Raw genomic sequence first — 18,619 nt, forward strand, 5'->3', positions numbered from 1 at the left:
GCATCCTCTCTATGCAGTTGCTATGCAGCAATTGCCTTCCGACAAAGAACTTTGGCTTTTTTGCTTTCTAACGTTTTGTCACTCAAGTAGATACAGTATGTTCAGATCCAAAACAATTTAAATGAGTTTTTTGCCCTGAGAGTTGCCTCAGATAACTACTAATTAGAACCTGCATGCCCTCTGACTTGCTCATTTTGAAACTATATTAACAATAGGACAAAATATACAACCTAAATAAGCCAACACTACCACAAATAGAGAAAAGTCCTCTCTTCACCCTCATGAAAAAAACACCATGTAGCAGGCAGGCACTCAGCCTGAAAAAAAAAAAAAAAGGGAAGAAAATAAAAAAGAGCAATTTTTGGCAGTTCATGTGGGCAACCTTTGTCACTGCTGTCTTTTCCAACAGGTCTCTGGCTCACTGCTGTTTTACACTCCAGTGTTCTGCTATGGATGTGGGCATATTGAAAATTTGTGTTGTAAACAGCCACCTGCTTAATCCTTCAGCAATAGTAAAACATATAAAACTTTGAAAGGGAAAGTAAATTATTATGCACACCCTGGGGAAAGAATCAGTAAATCAGTGTTCTTTATATGGTTTTACAGAAATAATTTGTCCAGGGACAAATGAGAAAAATTAAGTTCTCTACAGGGCTCCAGGACTACAGTCCTAAATTAAGTTACTGGCACAGATTTCTTGGCTGCACCCTCTTGCCCATAACCTTTAATCCATATGGCATGAAGTCAGTCTCATGTGGCAGGAAGGGACTGTGCTGCTGCTGCACAGCCACCATCCTCCTTCCTCACCAGCACCCAAAACCTGCACCCAAAACCCCACATGCACGCCAGGTAACCAAAAGTGCTCACAAGTTTATGAGCTGCATTAGGAAGCACGTTCTGGCAGAGACACCACAAAGAGGCACCTATGAAAGTAAAGCTAAGCATCTTGAGAAGAAAACAAGTGTATACCTTGAATTTCAGCTCTCAGGCCAAGGGTACAGGTCCCTTCAAATGGACATTTCTGAGGTGCCTGCTTGGGCAGCCGAGAGTTGGGGTGTGCTGTGTCAGAAGCACAGGGAAGCACAGCACACCCTGCCCAGCCACAGAGGGAGCATTCCCACAGGGTTCCTTCTGGGAGCAGCCCCACACCAAGGCAAGGGCTGCCCTCAAACTCACAAACCAGGACGTGGTGCTGGAACTGTAAGGTGGAATAGACAATATGCTGCCATTCTAAGCTACAGAGAGGTGTGGCAGTTCATTAATGGTTTTGCTGCAAAAGGTTTTACTGGGATGAAGCTTTCACCCCATGGTTCTCTTTTAGCCTTGTTCAAAATGCTCCTGAGGTGAAACTGGATAGCAAGATAAAATACTTTAAGACCCCTCTGTTTTTCACAGCTTTAATGGTTTGTTGATTACCTCTCCTAAGGAGAGATTTTTAGTGTTCTTCTGTTATGTTTTTTCCTTCTTATTACCTTTTAAATCAGTATAGTCACTTAGTCGTTCCTCTTGGCTTTCAGTAAGGAAGAAAAATTAGAGAACAAAATATTTGTATCAGCAGGCAGAGTACACACAAGTACAAATATCTCGCATTTTCCCTGGCAAAGCCCTCTAAACTGGCCAGAATATTTAAAAAAAAAATCCTGCAGCTACTGATCAGTTGATTTGAAGAAGATTATTAGAGTTAATTGAATTCTAGTATTCATTTTCATCATCCCATAAGACAGCATGCTCTGTTGCTCAGTAATCAGTAGAAGAGGGCTGACTGGGATCCCTGTATTCCTCACAATACCACAAAGATTATACACATATTTCAGAGCAAACCAACATTTTTACCACGGCCAAGGAAACAAGCACAGTGTTATCCTTCTAAGTATCATTCATTTAACAGACTGTGTGGTTCTTCTGTAAGGGTTAATTGAGCCTAAATTTCATTAGGGTCTTGAAACTCAGTAGAGTTAGAAACACTATTCATTCACATATTTATTGACTTTCGTACTTCTTTTAATGATATTCAAACGGATTTTTTTTTTTTTTAGCTTTTATGAAAGAAATATACTATGATAGAAAACTTTCCCCAAATATATTATAATGTCTGTGTAAGGCTAAAATGTAGACTTTCAGAGGTATCTACTAGAAGATACATGAGTGGCTATGAGTAAAAAACAAAGATAGGAAGCAATCAATTAAGGCACCTAGAAGAAACACCTAATACATCAGGTTACTTTTGAATACCTGAAACTTTGTTTCCAGTCTTTGTACATATTTCCTAGTCTTCAAAAGGTGAACAGTAATACTGTTTATATAGTCCAAAAAGTAACACTTCTTGTAAACTTTCTTATAAAAATCACATAGTAATTCAATAAAAGAACATTTTTAAGTGGTATCAATCAGAAAGAGAGTGGTAGATCAGCTTAGGAAGCAAGTCTCAGCCTCAGAAAATCAGTAAGCCTTTCTATAAAAGCAGCAGTATAAAGTAAAATCACAATTATCAGCTTTCTGAGAATAGTCCATGGATTTTCTCAAAAGGCTTACCAGTTGTCAGGTCATACTTTTCACTCTTAAGCCAAATAAAATCAGATAGATGTCACCACAGAAACTTCCCAGCTTCCCTCACTGAGGTGAACAAGCAGACATTCCTTGTTCCACCGCGCTACAACCAATTCCCACTGTTCCCCTACTGATGCACCTTGCCAGCTCCCACATAATCTTCTGATGGAAAATTTTTAAACTAAGCGTTTTCAGAATAGCTCACCTACACGGGATTCTTCTCTGAACATAGGAACGGTCTCAGAAATGGTCTCAGCAAGGTGTTCATCTTTTACACAGGTAACGAACGGGGCATTTCCATCAATAAACCCTTCGATGTTAGAACTTGAGGGAAGAGCCCAGTTTCCCAAGCTACGATTTAGCTTTTTCATGTCATATGAGAGCAGAGATCTCATTTATTGACATTCTTGTGAAGGGTATTTGTTCACAGAGCAAAAGATTTGGGAACAGGCACAGATCCCAGCATTTAAGCTCCATCCCCGGTGTGAGGAAAGAAAACATTTCTTTACTTAAGCGCCTGGACAGACAACCCGAGCTGTAGCTGCCGGCCCAGGCAGCCCCGGGGGATGTGGGGGACACGGGAGGCAGCCCCGGGGATGTGGGGGACACGGGAGGCAGTCCCGGGGGATGTGGGGGACACGGGAGGCAGCCCCGGGGATGTGGGGGACACGGGAGGCAGTCCCGGGGGATGTTGGGGACACGGGAGGCAGTCCCGGGGGATGTGGGGGACACGGGAGGCAGCCCCGGCAGTCCCGGCAGCCCCTCAGCCCCGCGGGTGCGAAGGAGCCGCTGCAGGCACGGGCTGGGGCCGGATCCCTTCAGACCTGTGAAAAAACGTGGGAAGAAAGAGCGGAGAAATAACGTAAAGAGTAAGAAACCAGCCAGTCTTGGGCATTGCCGTGTTGATTTTAATTCTGGCAGCACTGATGACAAGCAGTAAAACTTTTATTTTTTACGCTGTCGCACTATCTCAACCAGGAGAGCCCAGGAGGAGGCGGTGCCGCGGAGCCCGTGCGGGGCCGGCTCTGCCAGGGACCCCGGCACGGCGCCAGGCCGGCTCGTGGCGCCGGGCAGGACCCGCGGCTCCACACGCCGAATGTCCGAGCCCAGCGCTCGGTGCTGAGCCCTCACCGCACAGCGCCGGCTCTGCTGTCGCTGCGGCTCCTGGGACACACTCGCAGGTGTCCGAGGACTGACGCGCGGCCCTCAGGCACCGCCGCTCCTGAGGGGTCCCGGCACCTTCCGTGCCCCCCCCCCCGGCCCCGTCCGGCGCGGCCCCCCCGGCACCGCTCGGCGCATGCGCGCGGGGCCGCGGGGCAGAGCAGCGCGGGCAGCGATGGCCGGCGGGGAGCAGCGCGCGCCCGGCGGCCCCGAGCGGGTGGCGCTGAAGAAGGAGATCGGGCTGGTGAGCGCCTGTGCCATCATCATCGGTAAGGGCACCGCGGCCCGCCTCTGCAGCCCGTGCCGCTCCGCTGTGCTGCGCTGGGGCGGGGGCTCGCGACCGGCCGGGACCTGCGGGGACAGGCGGCGGGGCTGGCGATGCTGCGCTCCGCGGGCAGGTGTGCGGACCGGCGGGGTGACAGCCGCCGGTGCGCGGAGCGCCGCTCGCCCAGCGGCGAGCTGAGCGAGGAGTCGCTGTGGCTGTGACACACGGTCTGTGCTGAGGTGCCGGTTGGAGTCAGCCCCCTCTGCCCAGTCGTTCATCTGAACGCAAAACCGTGAGGTTTCCTAAAGTCTGTTCCTAATGACCGGTGAGTGTTGGGGTTGCTGCGGCGCTTCCTTCTCAGGCTAAGCCAGATTGATTCGTTTGTCTGAGACCGGGGTTCTTCAGAGCGAAGGTGGCAGCCTGCGCTTTGCGGAGGCGCTCGGCGCGTGTGGCGGGACCCGCGGTGGCGGTCGCCCTCAGCAGCCATGGCTGGCACCGCGCTCGGCCCGCGGCGCTCAGCGCGCTGCTCCCGGCACGGCCGATCCGGGACATCGGGGCACCGGCTGCTCCGGGACATTGGGGCTCCTGCTGCCCCGGGACATCGGGGCTCCTGCTGCTCCGGGACATCGGGGCACCGGCTGCCCCGGGACATCGGGGCTCCTGCTGCTCCGGGACATCGGGGCACCGGCTGCCCCGGGACATCGGGGCTCCTGCTGCTCCGGGACATCGGGGCACCGGCTGCTCCGGGACATCGGGGCACCGGCTGCTCCGTCCCTGTGCCCTTCGGGCTGCGGGTGCCGCGGCCAGCGTGGGGAGGGAAGATTTGCCCAGGTCAATAAAAGCAGCCTGTACTAACCCAGTGAGCCTCAAAACCCTGTAGGAAACCCAGACGTTCCCTTCACCAAGACCTGCGGACAAGACTCGCAGTGACAATTGTGTCCAGGTCCGTGGCAGCACAGAGAGGTAACAACGGGCACAGCAGGACGTGCCACATCCATGGGAATACACTGTTCACTAGCAGGATTGGCTGGGACACCCCCGTGTGTCTCTGTGATTGATGTCACCAAGCTTGAGGAAGAGGACTTCATGCATGCTTCCTATAGGTGATCATAATGCCCTCTGCAGTTTTATGCTCTTAGTCATGTATGCCTTTATGTCCAGTGTAGATGGATATAGTCTTGCAAAAAAAAAAGAAAAAATTCAATGCCATTGAACAGGATCGTTGTAAGCAAGGCTGTTACATGAAAGGAAAATACACCAGTCCATTCCCATAGTGAAACACTAAAATCTATATCTGCAGTTTTTGTGGGAAGATGTGTTCTACATATACAAAGATACCTTTATTCTTTATTCTTTATTTTGAATCCCTCAGCATATTTAAGGGGGAAAATCTAGGTTCTGGATCTCAGTGGAGCACAGATGAGCTTGTATCAGAGTGAAGTATTGCACGTTGCTGTAGGTAAGGCACTTCCAGGGTTAGGTATTCCCCAAGTAGCTACTGGCTATAGAGAAGATTTATGACATCTGTATCGTTTGTTAGGTATTAGAGAATGGTATCTTGAGACTGCTACCCTTCTCTCCCTGTCAGCCTTTCATCAACCTTATTTGCAATATCTTGCAAGCAGAATTCATATATGTCATGCCTGTCCAAAATAAATCTTGTAAAACAGCCTCTCATCTAATCAAGGACATCTGAGCAGGGAAAAGCACTGACATTTATGATAAACTGTAGTAGTCTCAAGTGGTTTAAGTATCAAAGAAGGTTACATGCTTTGCCACATAAAGCCTAAAAATTCTTCTGCAAATTCCCCCATATTTTCATAGAAGACATTTGAAACACAACCACAGTATCCTATTTTTTTAGTTTGATTCGCTTGTGTGCAGATGCATGAAATAACATCATGTATCAAAGTCTTCTGTAACAAAGTAATATGTAGTAGGAATATAGTCTAGCCTTGCAGGTGTTACTGCATAAAACAAGACAGCCTCAAATCAGAGGACACAGCAAATTACATCAGATCGGCTTGCAAGCCATTACTGGAGTTAACTAAGTGAAATCTTATATAAGACGTCTTTATAAAATTATAAACTAGTTGATTCAAATTGATATTAGGCAACCAGTTAACTCACAAATTTTCTGTTTGATAGAATTTAACATAGGCAGAAGACTTATTTCCAAGTGGTTGAATGGCATGGAAAAAACAGATGCAGTCAGTGTGTCAGAGCCTGTGGAACAGACCAAAGGACAGACCAGGACTTTTATGTCAACCATCATACTGGATTTCCTGGTTTTGAGTGGAGGAGGGAAACCCATTTCAAGGGTTTAGGCATCAGATTCTGTGGATGCATCCCACAGCAAAGTCATACTGCTTGAGAACACCAAGAAAACCAGAAATCACTTTTGAGAAAAATCTCTTCTTGCTCTGTATGGACATAAAGATTATGCTTTCTTATTTTTCTTTAGATGTTCTTGCAAGTACAGAAAACGTATGGGCATATTTTTATATTATCGAATAGAAGTTTGATGCTGTGATCTGCCAGCATTACACTAAATGTTCTGGTTTAGCTGACTTCTAAAATTCCTATCAGCTGTGGGATGGATATAAAGAATTATAATCTTGTACTAATTAAGAGGAAACAGGAGAGAGTATTTGAAAAATACTGTAAATATGAGTTTATAAATAGGTGATTAATAAGTTTGTGATTACCTTCTGTACACTAATTCTGCTTGTTTAAAATGAGGCATTATGTGAGTAGCAGAGCTGGGGGGTCAGATTGTGCTAGGGAGCACTCAGGAAGCCAATAGTGGATCTCCCGATATTTTGTAGTCTGTCAGTCCATCACAGCTGCAACCAAGAGAGTAAAAACAGCCTCTACAGGTACATGATGTCATCCAGAACATGCCATGCCTCTGGCTGTTAGAGCTAAGGAGGGGCTCAGCCTGCCCTGTGAATATGGGGCACATACTGGAGCAGGGAGCAGGGAGGGCACACACAGCCTGTATCTTGCCAGTTGTCCTCAAGCTCCCATCCCCTGTGCTAATTCCCTGGCAAACAGGTCTTCCTTTTCAATCTTCTTGCCATGTTTTGTATTGTAAAGCAATTTTCTTACTGTTTTTACAACCGAGGTGTTCATCAACACAATAAATTGCTATGCTGTCTTAATGCACTCACAAAACTCATCCTTTCAGATTTTTATCTTCCATTTATAGACGTTTGAAAGGTTTTGCCATAAGAAATACCAGTTCATCTAGCAAAGAACTATGCAGAAAAAAAAAGTATAAACTACTTTAAACTAGGAATATGTCTTTCCTGTATCCACCCCATAGAACAGTCTCCTGATCTTTTCCAGCAGCCTAGCTTTCATACAACCTGTCTATCCTTCATTACTTCATTTATATTTTTAACTTGTTTACAAACAAGCCTGATTAGAGAAGAAGGCTATTTCCAACGTTTATTTCACGCTGAGGCAGAAAACAGCTCTTCTGCGTTTCCTAATGTAAATGCAGGAACTAAATACAAAAACTTTTAACTCTAAAAAGAGACTGCTAGTTCATGACTGTAAAACTGAGCCGTGTTTAGTAGTAGTAACAAATCTTTCTGGCAATTCATCTCTGTCACAGAAAGAGCACTTTTGAAAAGTGCCTGAGAAATGCTTTAAAAGCACCCAAACTGCTCTGTCTCCAACGTGGTTATGTACAGTGGAAACAAATCTTTCATGGGCTCCAGACATTAATAATCTAAGGCAGTCAAATGCACTGCAAATCAAGCTTGCCAATACTTAGATGAAGTTATACAGCTTAAAAAGTAGTGACATATATGTGTTATTATCTCCCAGATAATAACTTATAGATAGTTTGTAATTGTTTGAAATCCACATTAGATTTTATTTAGCAGACACAGAATTCCATACTGTATTTAATTGAACAGTTGTTTCATGCACATACACATAGCTGGCTTTACATCTCATTTGTAGAACTGTGTATGTAATTAAGATTATTGCATGTGTATTTTCAGGCATCTTAGCTCTACAGTGCCTTCCTTGGAGTTTTGCCTTTGTAGATGAAAAGCTAAGTAAGAAGTTCAATGAACTTGTCTCTGTGTGATTTCTACCAGATTCCATTGTTCTTTAGAAAAGTACAAGAACTAGAAAGTGCAGACTAATTAGTGTCTGATAGCAGCCTGCTTCTTCTGAATTCTTCAGAATTCACTGTTCTTACATTAGCAATGTATATTTAACTCTATACTCAAATTGCATATACAACACATGTAAAAAGGGTTGTTTGATTGTTTAATACAGATCAAGTAACATTATATAAAGGAAACAGTTAAACATCTCTTAAAACCTTTATTTATGTGGTTGTAAAACTACATGCAAGTAGCCATAGGGTCATACTAGCATTATGATGAAATCTATTGTATACTTGTAAATGATTTAATATCAGCTTATATGAGACCTACTAGAAGATTTACAAATTCAACTACAATAAAACATGTCAGCTAAAACTAAATACATCTCCTTATTTTCCTGAGTGCAGGCAGTCAAGTTATCTGCATCAGCTGACTTGGTGTTGCTTAAAAAATGCTTGCAGTACTTACTCTACTCACACATGAATTTTATATAAGATCCCTTATAAACTGGTTCCTGATTCAGGTCCAGTGATAGTAACAAAACTATGTTCAGCTGACCAGTGAGCAATATGTTCAGTTTTTGCTAGTTCTGAAAGTAACTTTCTGGAATTTATCTGTCCACATTGCCCAGACAACAGCACCCGCTTACTTTCATAATATATACATATATAATAATCAATCAATATATAATTCATAGCTGACATCAGTCAGCACCCAGGGCATGTCTCAGCAGAATGCCTACAAGCTGAAAAGCCTCCTTCCATTAGAGATGCTTCCTTAGTCAGGGTTGTCCTAGTGCAATTTACTGCCCACACCATGGTAATCCATCAAGAGAACAACTGAGTTGCCTTGGTTGTCTTTATATCTGCCTGTCATCAGTACTTACATACAAATAATTGCATATGCATATGCACAGAAGTTTTTATTTGCATAAATATCACTTCCAAGTACAGCACTCCAATGTGCTTTTTTCCTCCTTGTCAGTAACAAAAAACTATTTGCCAGCTTTCCTGTGTGTCAATTAGCTGTCTCCTTACCACTGTGCCTCTTGCCATTCTAACATCCCTTGAAATCCCACAGATAGTCTTTATCAGCAGAAATCTACAGGATTCAGCTACCTTAACACTGGGGAAAGAGAGCACATGGAAGTGAGAATAGCCTTCATGTTCCTCGTGTGCAAGTGGAAATGGATAGGTATTGATGCACTGCACTTGCTGTATCCTCTCTGGTCATGTGTCATGGGCCACCATTGCTTAAGTGGGCTGGGTTTGGTCATGGAATCAGATCCATCTGTTAATCAAGTAGCAGATCAAATCATTAGGAGATCATTCCTAGTCAGACCCAATGGACTTGACTGGAGTAGTACCCAAGTTCCAGGACTGCAGCAGGAAGAAAGATGTATGAAAAATCCAGCAGAAAGCCACCACCCACATCACTGAATGACTTTTCCAGATTCCTGTGACCCTGCCTGGAGTCATAGAAAACAGTGCTGTTGCAGCAAGAATTTTCTCCCTCTCTGAATCCATGCAAGAGCATTTCACTTTTATATCTAACTGAAGTTTCAGGACACACTTTTGTTTGGTGACTTGTGAGAGTAATACAGATTACACTTCAGTGGTTCTCTCAAAAAAAAATGTTTTGAAACACTTTTGAAAAGAGTCAGCCTTCCTTACCTGTTACCCATCTTGCTAACTAATATTTTGAGCATTACTGATGTTACACACAAAGTATTTACAAATGCAAATGGGTTTTTTTTCACGATAGTTCAGGATCTAATTCTGGACTGTAGAGAACTGTAATTCAGTATCTTGTCCTCTCATAAATGCAAATTGTGGTTTAGTACAGTCAGCAGTCAATCTTTGTTCCAGATAAATGGTATGTATTCCTTACTAGTGAGAAACCACAGACACTTTTGAGGGACTTGTGAATGTTTTTCCCATTTAGCCCAGAGGTTTAGGCTCAGATTCAAAACTACTGAAAATTGCATGTCCAGGTTCCATGTGTACATTCAAGCTGATAGGTATCCATAATTTGGTATGGTACCCAATAGGAAAAAAGGTTCATACTGCTGAAAAAGATCTGATCCTGCATTTGGAAAAAGAGATCACAGAATCACTGGGTTGGAAGAGACCTTCAAGATCATCGAGTCCAACCCATGCCCTAACACCTCAACTAGACCATGGCCCCAAGTGCCACATCCAGTCTTTTTTTAAACACATTAAAAAAGTCACAGGGATGATGACTTCACCACCCCCCTGGGCAGACCATTCCAGTACTTCATCACTCTTAACATGAGAAACTTTTTCCTGATATCCAGCCTGTATTTCCCTTGGCACAGCAGATGCCCATCCAAAATGCAAATTACATTTGTGGCATGATATTTTAGGAGTGATACCATGTTCCCACATTCTTACAAGACTGTTCCAGTTCTCCATCAGAAATGTTTGGGATCACCTTTCACTTGAGTTTAGGGAGCTGAAAACAAGCTGCAGTTTCACTTGAAAGTAAAAACCATGGCAAAGTTCAAATTAAGCTTGGTAAAAATTCAGGGAGATTCTGCAGCTTCTCTGGGCTAGCAGCTTACCTCTGAGACTAAACTTACTTACAGAGGAAGTCTAAAAAGGAGCTGTAATTAGAAATTCCTGGCAAAGGAGTGGGGGGAAAAGAGCCTTAAAAGCCTTAACTTTACATTTTTCTTTACTGAATATTTCTGGAGAAAGAAAAGGGTATTATTTGTCCACAGATATGCCTTTCTGCTGCAGTCTCTGTCAAGGAGAATTCAGCATGTGAAATCCCGCATGTGTAATATGAAGAGAAAAAAAAATATTTAAATTTCTACTTTTCTGCAACAATTATCACACAATTGTCATTCCAAGTCATTAGCCATCAAGCATTCATTCAGTGATGGGTTTGGTTTGAGCAGGTTTAGTTAGGGTGAGTTTTGCTTGTTTTGGGGGGTTTTTACCTTCCTACCTTCTAAAAACAGTAGAAAATTCTGACTGAGACCCAGTGAGTCTGTCACAAGGCTGAAGTGATGAGCTCTCTGCAGTGAATGCCAGGAGTTCAGATACCCTGCAACAGAAGCTCCTTCCTTGACAGATGAACTAACAAAGGTAGCATCCTTTGGTAAGTGTCTCACTCCTGATCTGGCAGTACAGTGCCTGCTTTCAGCAGTGCCATAAATCTCCACTCGTGTTCCCTTTTCCTGTGCCTTGCAGCTCATTTCCTTCTAGCATAATGTAGCCTTTTCTGTTGAGAAAGTCTGTTCTGCTTTGGCAGGCTCACAGCAAGCAGAAATGGTTTGGTGGAGGTTTAGCTCTTTTTTTGTTTGCAGCTTTTCATGTGCCAAACTTTTCCTTTTGAGACCCTGTTTTTTGTTGTACTGTGTGGGGAGTTTCTACTAGCTGCCACACTTTTTTGTCATCTTGATTGCAGCATGATAAAATGAGAAGGCATTTGTCAGTACTGAAGTGCCCCAAATATAAAACATCCTAACAGTGTTGTGTTATTCTGCTGGTCCTTAAAAACCCAGAAGTCTCCCAAAGAGTTCTTTAGCAGATGTTCCATGGCAAAGAGCAGGGAGCCAGCAATCCAACATTGACTGAGCATCTCAAAACCCCAATTCCTTTTTAAATGCTTGTATCCCTCTCTGTATAGTGAGAAAGCATAGGGAATATGCAAGCCTTATTGTCCTGCAGAGGAAAGATGTGTATAGTGGTAAATAGATGTCAGCCTCCACAAAATCTCTTTATGCAGTATTAGTTTATTCTCCTGATGTTTTCTTGTGGCACTGGCCTTAGCAAGTCAGGAGTGAAAAGCAAGATTTGAAGAGTGATTAAATACAAACTGTTCCCGTCTTCAGAAACTTGTAGATGCTGATTTTCTGATTGCAGGGTAATGTACAAACCAATCTAATGTTAGGGTGAGCTGTTTAAATTCTTGCTCCTAGACATGGCTCATCATCTCTTTCAGGCAATAGAGACAAATTCCATTGGATCTCAGAGCAAGAAGAGTGGTGAGGACTATACTGGTGATGTTTAAGCCTGAGGAATTTCTGAATCACTGAGTAATGGAATAACCCCCAGAGCTAAATTGTTCTGATTCATTTAACACTTTCTTTAGAATAGTACCAAAACTTACAGAACACTAAAATCCTATATTTGAAAATCAAGTTGACTTTTTTTTATCTTATCCTTAAATAGTGGCATAGTCACACTTCAGATGTTGGACCAAAATACCAATAGAATAAAACATACCATTTAAAATCAGTAAAACTTTAGAAAGGTTAATTCTAACTCCAAGAAATAGGTCAATGATCTGGATGAGTGGTAGTTTTTCTGCTGTGAAAAACAATAGCTCTTTCATCAGTTATATGAAGCTGCTTAATCTAGATCAAGCCAAACATCTTAATATAGTATACCACAAAAAATTATGTTTGAACAATATAAGGGCCTTATTTACATCCACAAATACCAGGGGAAATCAAGTTAAGGAAGAATCTCATTCAGTTGAATCCACTGGGTCAGAGAGCTAAAATCCACAATATTAATGTGATCTGTGGCAATGAATGTCACAAGGCTGATCATCACAAAATTTCTAATTCACAGGTAGCCCTGGTGAACACACAGGTACATTAATTATTGTACATTAACTCTGGGTTAGAACATCACACAGGGATGAGCAGTCAGTGTAAAAAGTTGCTCTCTTATAGAGATGCATCCTGACAGTGGAGGGCAAAAGTTGAGGTCTAAATATTGAAATGCCTTCTCTGTAGCACAAGGAGTTTTGTGAAAAGGCCACTGCACTTGTGCACACGTGCATGATGTTACAAGCTACAGGTCTGACAAGAAAAAACATCCTTACTTGGCTAGTCTGCCAGTTCCTCAGTATCTTCCATCTTTTTGCTGTTAAATTGTCCAACTATCCTGAGAGAAGGAGAAAAATCTATTAACAGGTGTCATATATATTAGGTTTTTAATAGCATTGTGCTGTAAGATTGCTCCTGGCCAGGCCCCACAAAGTAGGCTGATGATTCCAGAAGTGTCCCTGGCCTCCCTGCCCACCTGTGCCTTGGGAAGGATCAATGTGTGTTTCTCCATAAACCTGAAGATAATGACTGCCAAGGAATGAGGACTAACAGCTTTAAAGTGTGTGCTTTTGTATCATAAAAATTCATCCTTTTGTACAAAACACACAAGGGATCATTTTTTCTTAGGGAGTTGCAAGAAAAGGACTGATAAAAATGAAAATGGGGGGTTGAGTTCCTTGTCTGGATTATTTCAAAATTCCTTAGCAGCTCTCCTGAGAGCTTAATAGAACAGGATTTACTTGTTTGTTTTAAGGGAGGTCATCTCAGACTATATTTCATTTCCATTTCCCCATAGCTTATTTTTCTCTGCCCAGATTTTGTCCTGTTTTTATAGCAGACTTATTCTTTGGTATCTGAGGTTTCAAGCCTTGTTTTATCACTAATTTAAAACAATGTAGACAGTTCTGATGTCCTGAAAGGGACAAGAAACTGTATCAGAAATGTCGTTCTAGGTCTTCATAAATATAGGTTTGTTTTTTCTCATACTTTTAAATGCAGTCTGAAAACTTGAAAAGCCATACATTTTGGAAACATCCATAATCAAGTCTTTTTCTAAGAGTCTTGAAAATAGTAATAGCCTTAGTTAGTACAAAAGAGCAGAGAGTATCCAAGCTTGTTAAGCTTCCAAACACTGTGCTTTGACTCAAGTAAATTTAAAAATAGCTGAATCAGTATTTTAAAGAATAAAGGAAAGAAGTGTTTGATTCTGGTGGTGTCCTCACATGCCTAGCCTTCAGCTTGAAACGGATTTCCATGTGTATGATAGAATTAAAATATTTGTAATTTTTAAAAAAGGCTGACAAAAAAGCTGACAAATCACATTTTTTGTACTCTTGCTAGTAGATCTTGTTGCAATTAAGCCATTTCTTATGGTAAACTCTGCCAGAAACCAGTAGGACACAATGTCTCCATGTTTTTTGGTTGTGGACAGGGCCAGTTCCCTAGCAACACAGTAAGATTTAAGCAGACTACAAAAGGTGCCCAATCCTGTACATATTACGAGTGCATAAAGAAGAAATAGCTCTCCTTTGCATGCTTGTGCTCCTGACAGAAAATTAAATACCCTTTTCTTAACTGGTCCCAAGTCCCACAAATCCTACTGAAAGCAGCAAGAGTGGAGGACTTGATTGCCTCATAGGATCAGGCTTTAAATTAAATTAAATTAAAGCAGCTGGGTGCCAAGCACATTAATCCTTTATTGCCCACATACCTGAGCGAGGTGGCAGCCACGCCACAATGAAGCAGCTGAGAATGAACCTTGCTGTGGTCAAATTGCACAGCAGAGAGCAATGCCAGCAAGTGTAACCTGCTCTCATTCATTGAATTCCCATTCACTCCTTTTTACCACAAATCTACAAATGAGCACACTTGGCATGGACCAAACACAGCCAGGGGACAGGAGCAGTGTCCTGGCTGCCCTCTGCAGCAGGTGGGGATCATCCTCTGTGTTTCAGACAGGGAAAAGGGCACACAAAGGCCAAAAGGAGCAAATTCAATTCTAGCCATCAGCTCCCAGAATCCCCCCTAAAGACAGGTCTATGAATGTACCATCAATTGAAATCCCTTTGTTTCTCTTTGAAACAAAGCAATTGTTCTGAAATAGTTCGAGGAATTCTCGGCTGGGATTGAGCTACTCAGGAGCACTGGAACTGAAAAACCCCAAATCAAGGAGAAAACTCCTGTAAAGTGAAGAAGAACATGCTTCAAACTTCATAAAGTTCTTTATAAAGAACGTGCTTCAAACATAAGTCTGTTACTTTAGGAAACTGGGAAAGAAGTAAACAGACTGATCTCCACTCTCTTGCAAAACCAGAACAGAAAGTGTGGATTATAACCAGAGTCCTATACACTGTGCTGGCAGCAGTGTTCAGGTCTGTGTTAACATCTATTTTGTAGGATTAGCTGATTCAATTCCATGTTTCTGTGTACTTAAAGTATTCCGTGAAAAAGTTTTTTCTATTCAATGGGCAGGAGCGACATTCCTTTGATGAATTTTTTACACAGCTGTTCAACTGCTTAGATAAACCTGATACATAAAGATATCAGTGAGCAACATGAAGTCTCATAATTCTGAAGATACATAATTTCAAAAGATAGTTGAGATATTTGAAAATACAGTATTCATATATGCATAGGAATATTATATAGCAATATTGCTAACTCTTGGTCATATTACAACAGGTCCCTAAATTCCCAGATCATAGATATTTAAGAACTGCAAGAAAAGTTGCCATTTCTTTTGGAAGTCCAGGAGTTTCTAGTTCTACTCAGTAAAATTCTAAACATGTTCTTTAAAATAAATTATATATTTTAAAATAAAGTCAAGATACAAGTCAGCACTGGTTCTAAATACATGAGGACAGCAACACAGCATCAGAAGTAGTGTCTCTCGAAGTGTATACTGAGCTGATAGGTGTTTGTAAATCTTATTTAAACCCAGACTGAGCTGTTTACCAAAGTGCACTTCAAGTTAAGTGCAAGTGCAATAAATAGTTGCACACACGCCAGGAAGCATAAATTTTTATTTTTTTTTTGCTTTTATATGCCACCCCAATTCATTGACCATAGCCTATCTTTGTATTCTTTGATTAAACAGAGATAAAGCCACTTAGAGATGTAAATGAGAGACATAAATTCTGAGATTACCATGCTAAGAGGTAAAACTAACTACACAGAATACACTAACATAGATTTACAGCCAGAAAAATGTAAACTTGAGAGATTGAATTATTTCTGTTCAAGGAGGTGTAAAACCTGCAACCACCCCAAGCTTTGCTAAGAAGTTCGTGTCTTGTTTACATCTGCACTCAAAATAAGGTTGTGTAAGATCCTAGGCAATGGCAGTAGACCTTATAGGAGACTCTAAATCAATCTTTCTTCTCAGTGACATAACATGAGCTGTAACACAACAGTTGATGTGTTTGGATGATTTGTTACTGCCATTTTCATACAGTTTTGTTTTAAATATGTATTGCCAGGAATTTCAATTCAGGAAGGCACTTTGAACATTTTAGCCTTTACTAGTCAGGGCAATATTGAAGAATAAGCTTTACCTTAAAAGTTCAGCATACTGAAGTTCCCATTCTACCCCCTCAGAAATCATGGATTAAGTGATGCCTGGTTTAGAGGTGCTCTGAATGGATCCCAAGTTTGCAGAAGCTGTGTAAGCACAGTCAAAAATCCCCCACCTGGCCTGAGTCTGAGGACACTTTTGCAGGACTCATCTTTGTGGGATCAGAGCAGAAGGCATAAAACCCCGTGAAAATCAGAGGCAAGAGTGGGAATAGGGTTTTGCTTCATTTGCAGTTGATCAAGTTCAAGCTGTGTCTTTTCTTCAGACTGGCTCGTTCTTGTAATGCTGCCCCATAAGTCCTCACACTGTCCCTTGGGTGGTGCAGAGCACACATGGGATTTTGGTAGCCATAAGCTGAGGGTTACAAGGACACCAGAAATGCAAACAAAGTTTTGAATTCACAAGGAGGAAGATTTTTCCCAGCAGAAAGCTGCAGAGATGCGAGGTAAGCAGGGAGTGTGGAGCAGTGTGGGGGTCAGAGAGGTGTGCCAACTTCCAGTCTGGTTTGTTCTGCTAGAGCCTAGATTTGTCTAACAAAAAATCCTTCTGTGTGCTGTGTAACTCTCGAAACTGCATACTGATGTTCTATTTAATCTTTCTGATTCGGGCAATGACACATCCACGAGGAGTGACAGTTTTCAGGAATGGACAGCAAGAGGCTTTGCCACTGGGCAGCAGCTGCTGATGAATTTTCCAGACTGAATAATCTGTTCACCGTGATCAATCACAATGAGCAAAAGGAATAGAGTTAGGGGGAGAAAAAAGGGGGGAAATCCGGCATTTTCCAGAAAACAAATTATGCTTCAAAGATGGTGCAGGGGTTTTTACTATTGGGCTGAAGAGTGTCCTGCTAAAAAGCTGCATGTGTCATATTGTCTGAGCCACAGCACTCCCCGACACAGCTGAACTCTTTGGCTGTTTTTATGGCTGAGTTGGTGAGCTTTATTTACAGCAGCGTTTTGTAAGTGCTCTTCTTCTTGGTAAATACCCAAAATTGTTTCAGGTGTAGAGGGCGCTGTGAGAGCGCTCCCGGAGATGGAGCTGTCACTTGCGGGATTTCTCAGCCGAGGGACAAACATTAAATCAGCTGAATGGGCTGGCATCTGCCCCTTAAGCCACTACAGAAGGACCAATCTCCACTGCTTTCCTTAAAATCACAATTTATCAGTTAGTAATCAGTCACAGTGTCCTACAGAAGGCCCTCATGTCCTCCAGCATGCTTGCAGAGCAGAGCTTTACACACTGCCTATTTCTACATCAGGGGATTTAACAACACATTTCTGCCATTTGCAGGTGAAATTCTAAGTCAGGATAATGAGATCCAGAGAGCACAGAAACCAGGTGTTGGACAGGTAACAAGGGCCAAAACAAGATAAAGCTGCACCATTTATAGAGAGCAGTCAGTGTGCAGTGCTGCACTTTCTTACCAGGGCAGTCCAGGCATTTCTGGAATATCACAGAGGTTTCCTCCACATCCCTCTCACAACACCAAGGTAGGTTTGGCACTCAGCTTCTCTTTGGAAATGAGTAGGAGGGTTGAAGCTTTCTCTCCTTTGCTTCAGGAGTCACTAGCTCCTTTATGTGCTGAAGTCCCACAGTCAAGGGAAGTTTGAGCCTCTGTTCCCCATAGACCCATGCACCACTGCCAGTGGGGATGCAGTGGGAGCCACCAAAAAGGACTGCTCTGCAGTCTGTAGGCTTCCCTCATCCTTACCTGGCAGCCCTGCCCTGCAATAAACCCTGCTCAGGGTCCCTGGTGTCAAGGAATAAGGCAGAAGAGGAAGGTGCAGTATGAAGCTCAGCAAAAGCAGCAGGTTGTAATCCCCTCCTGGCCACGGGCTGCTATGAGTGCAGCAGCATGTGGGAGCTCACGTTGGGCATATCCCATTGAAAATGTCACCTAGTCCCTAGGAGAAGGCTTTTCCTGATATTTCTGCCTTATCGTTGCAGCTTACAGAGAAGGGCAAGGGAGGCTGAGGTTTCCTCTCCATGGTAATGAAATGCAGCCCACATATCCCAACGCTGGCAAGAGAAGAGGAGAGCAAGTCAGAAGTTAAGGAAGTAGAGAAGTCAGACCAAGTACAAGAGTCAGAACAGAGGAGCAGGAAATAAAGCAGTGGACTGTGTGCCTGAAAAGAGGAGACAGAGCCTGCAGCCTGTGAAAGGATTAGCAGAATAAAAGGAGTTTCAGTTTAGAACAACAAAATCCTATCATACAGACTTTAACTTCTTCTTTGAAATAAACACACTGTAACAGTGTTATTCAAATAAAACTGAATAAAACCATGTACTAGCAGACATCTGTCATCTTTATTATTTCACATGCTCCCAAGAGGCCTGATCCCCAGCACCTC

General features: G+C 42.7%; 1 protein-coding gene across 3 annotated transcripts in view; it reads left to right on the forward strand.

Moving 5' to 3' along the window:
• Window positions 1–3,844: 3,844 nt before the first annotated feature.
• Window positions 3,845–18,619, forward strand: part of SLC7A10 (solute carrier family 7 member 10) — a 40,242-nt gene continuing 25,467 nt past the window's right edge. Inside the window, exon 1 of one of the 3 annotated variants that reach the window (XM_014881981.2) lies at window positions 3,845–3,977. In XM_014881981.2, coding sequence (XP_014737467.2) covers window positions 3,845–3,977 — 133 coding nt within the window. Of the gene's footprint in view, window positions 3,978–4,276; window positions 4,299–18,619 lie in introns of those variants that run through there. The other 2 variants (XM_088171826.1, XM_088171825.1) reach the window with 2 other exon arrangements.

The sequence above is a fragment of the Sturnus vulgaris genome, chromosome 12 (genome assembly GCF_052056855.1).
Source record: "Sturnus vulgaris isolate bStuVul1 chromosome 12, bStuVul1.hap1, whole genome shotgun sequence".
NCBI classification, from domain to species: Eukaryota; Metazoa; Chordata; class Aves; order Passeriformes; family Sturnidae; genus Sturnus; species Sturnus vulgaris.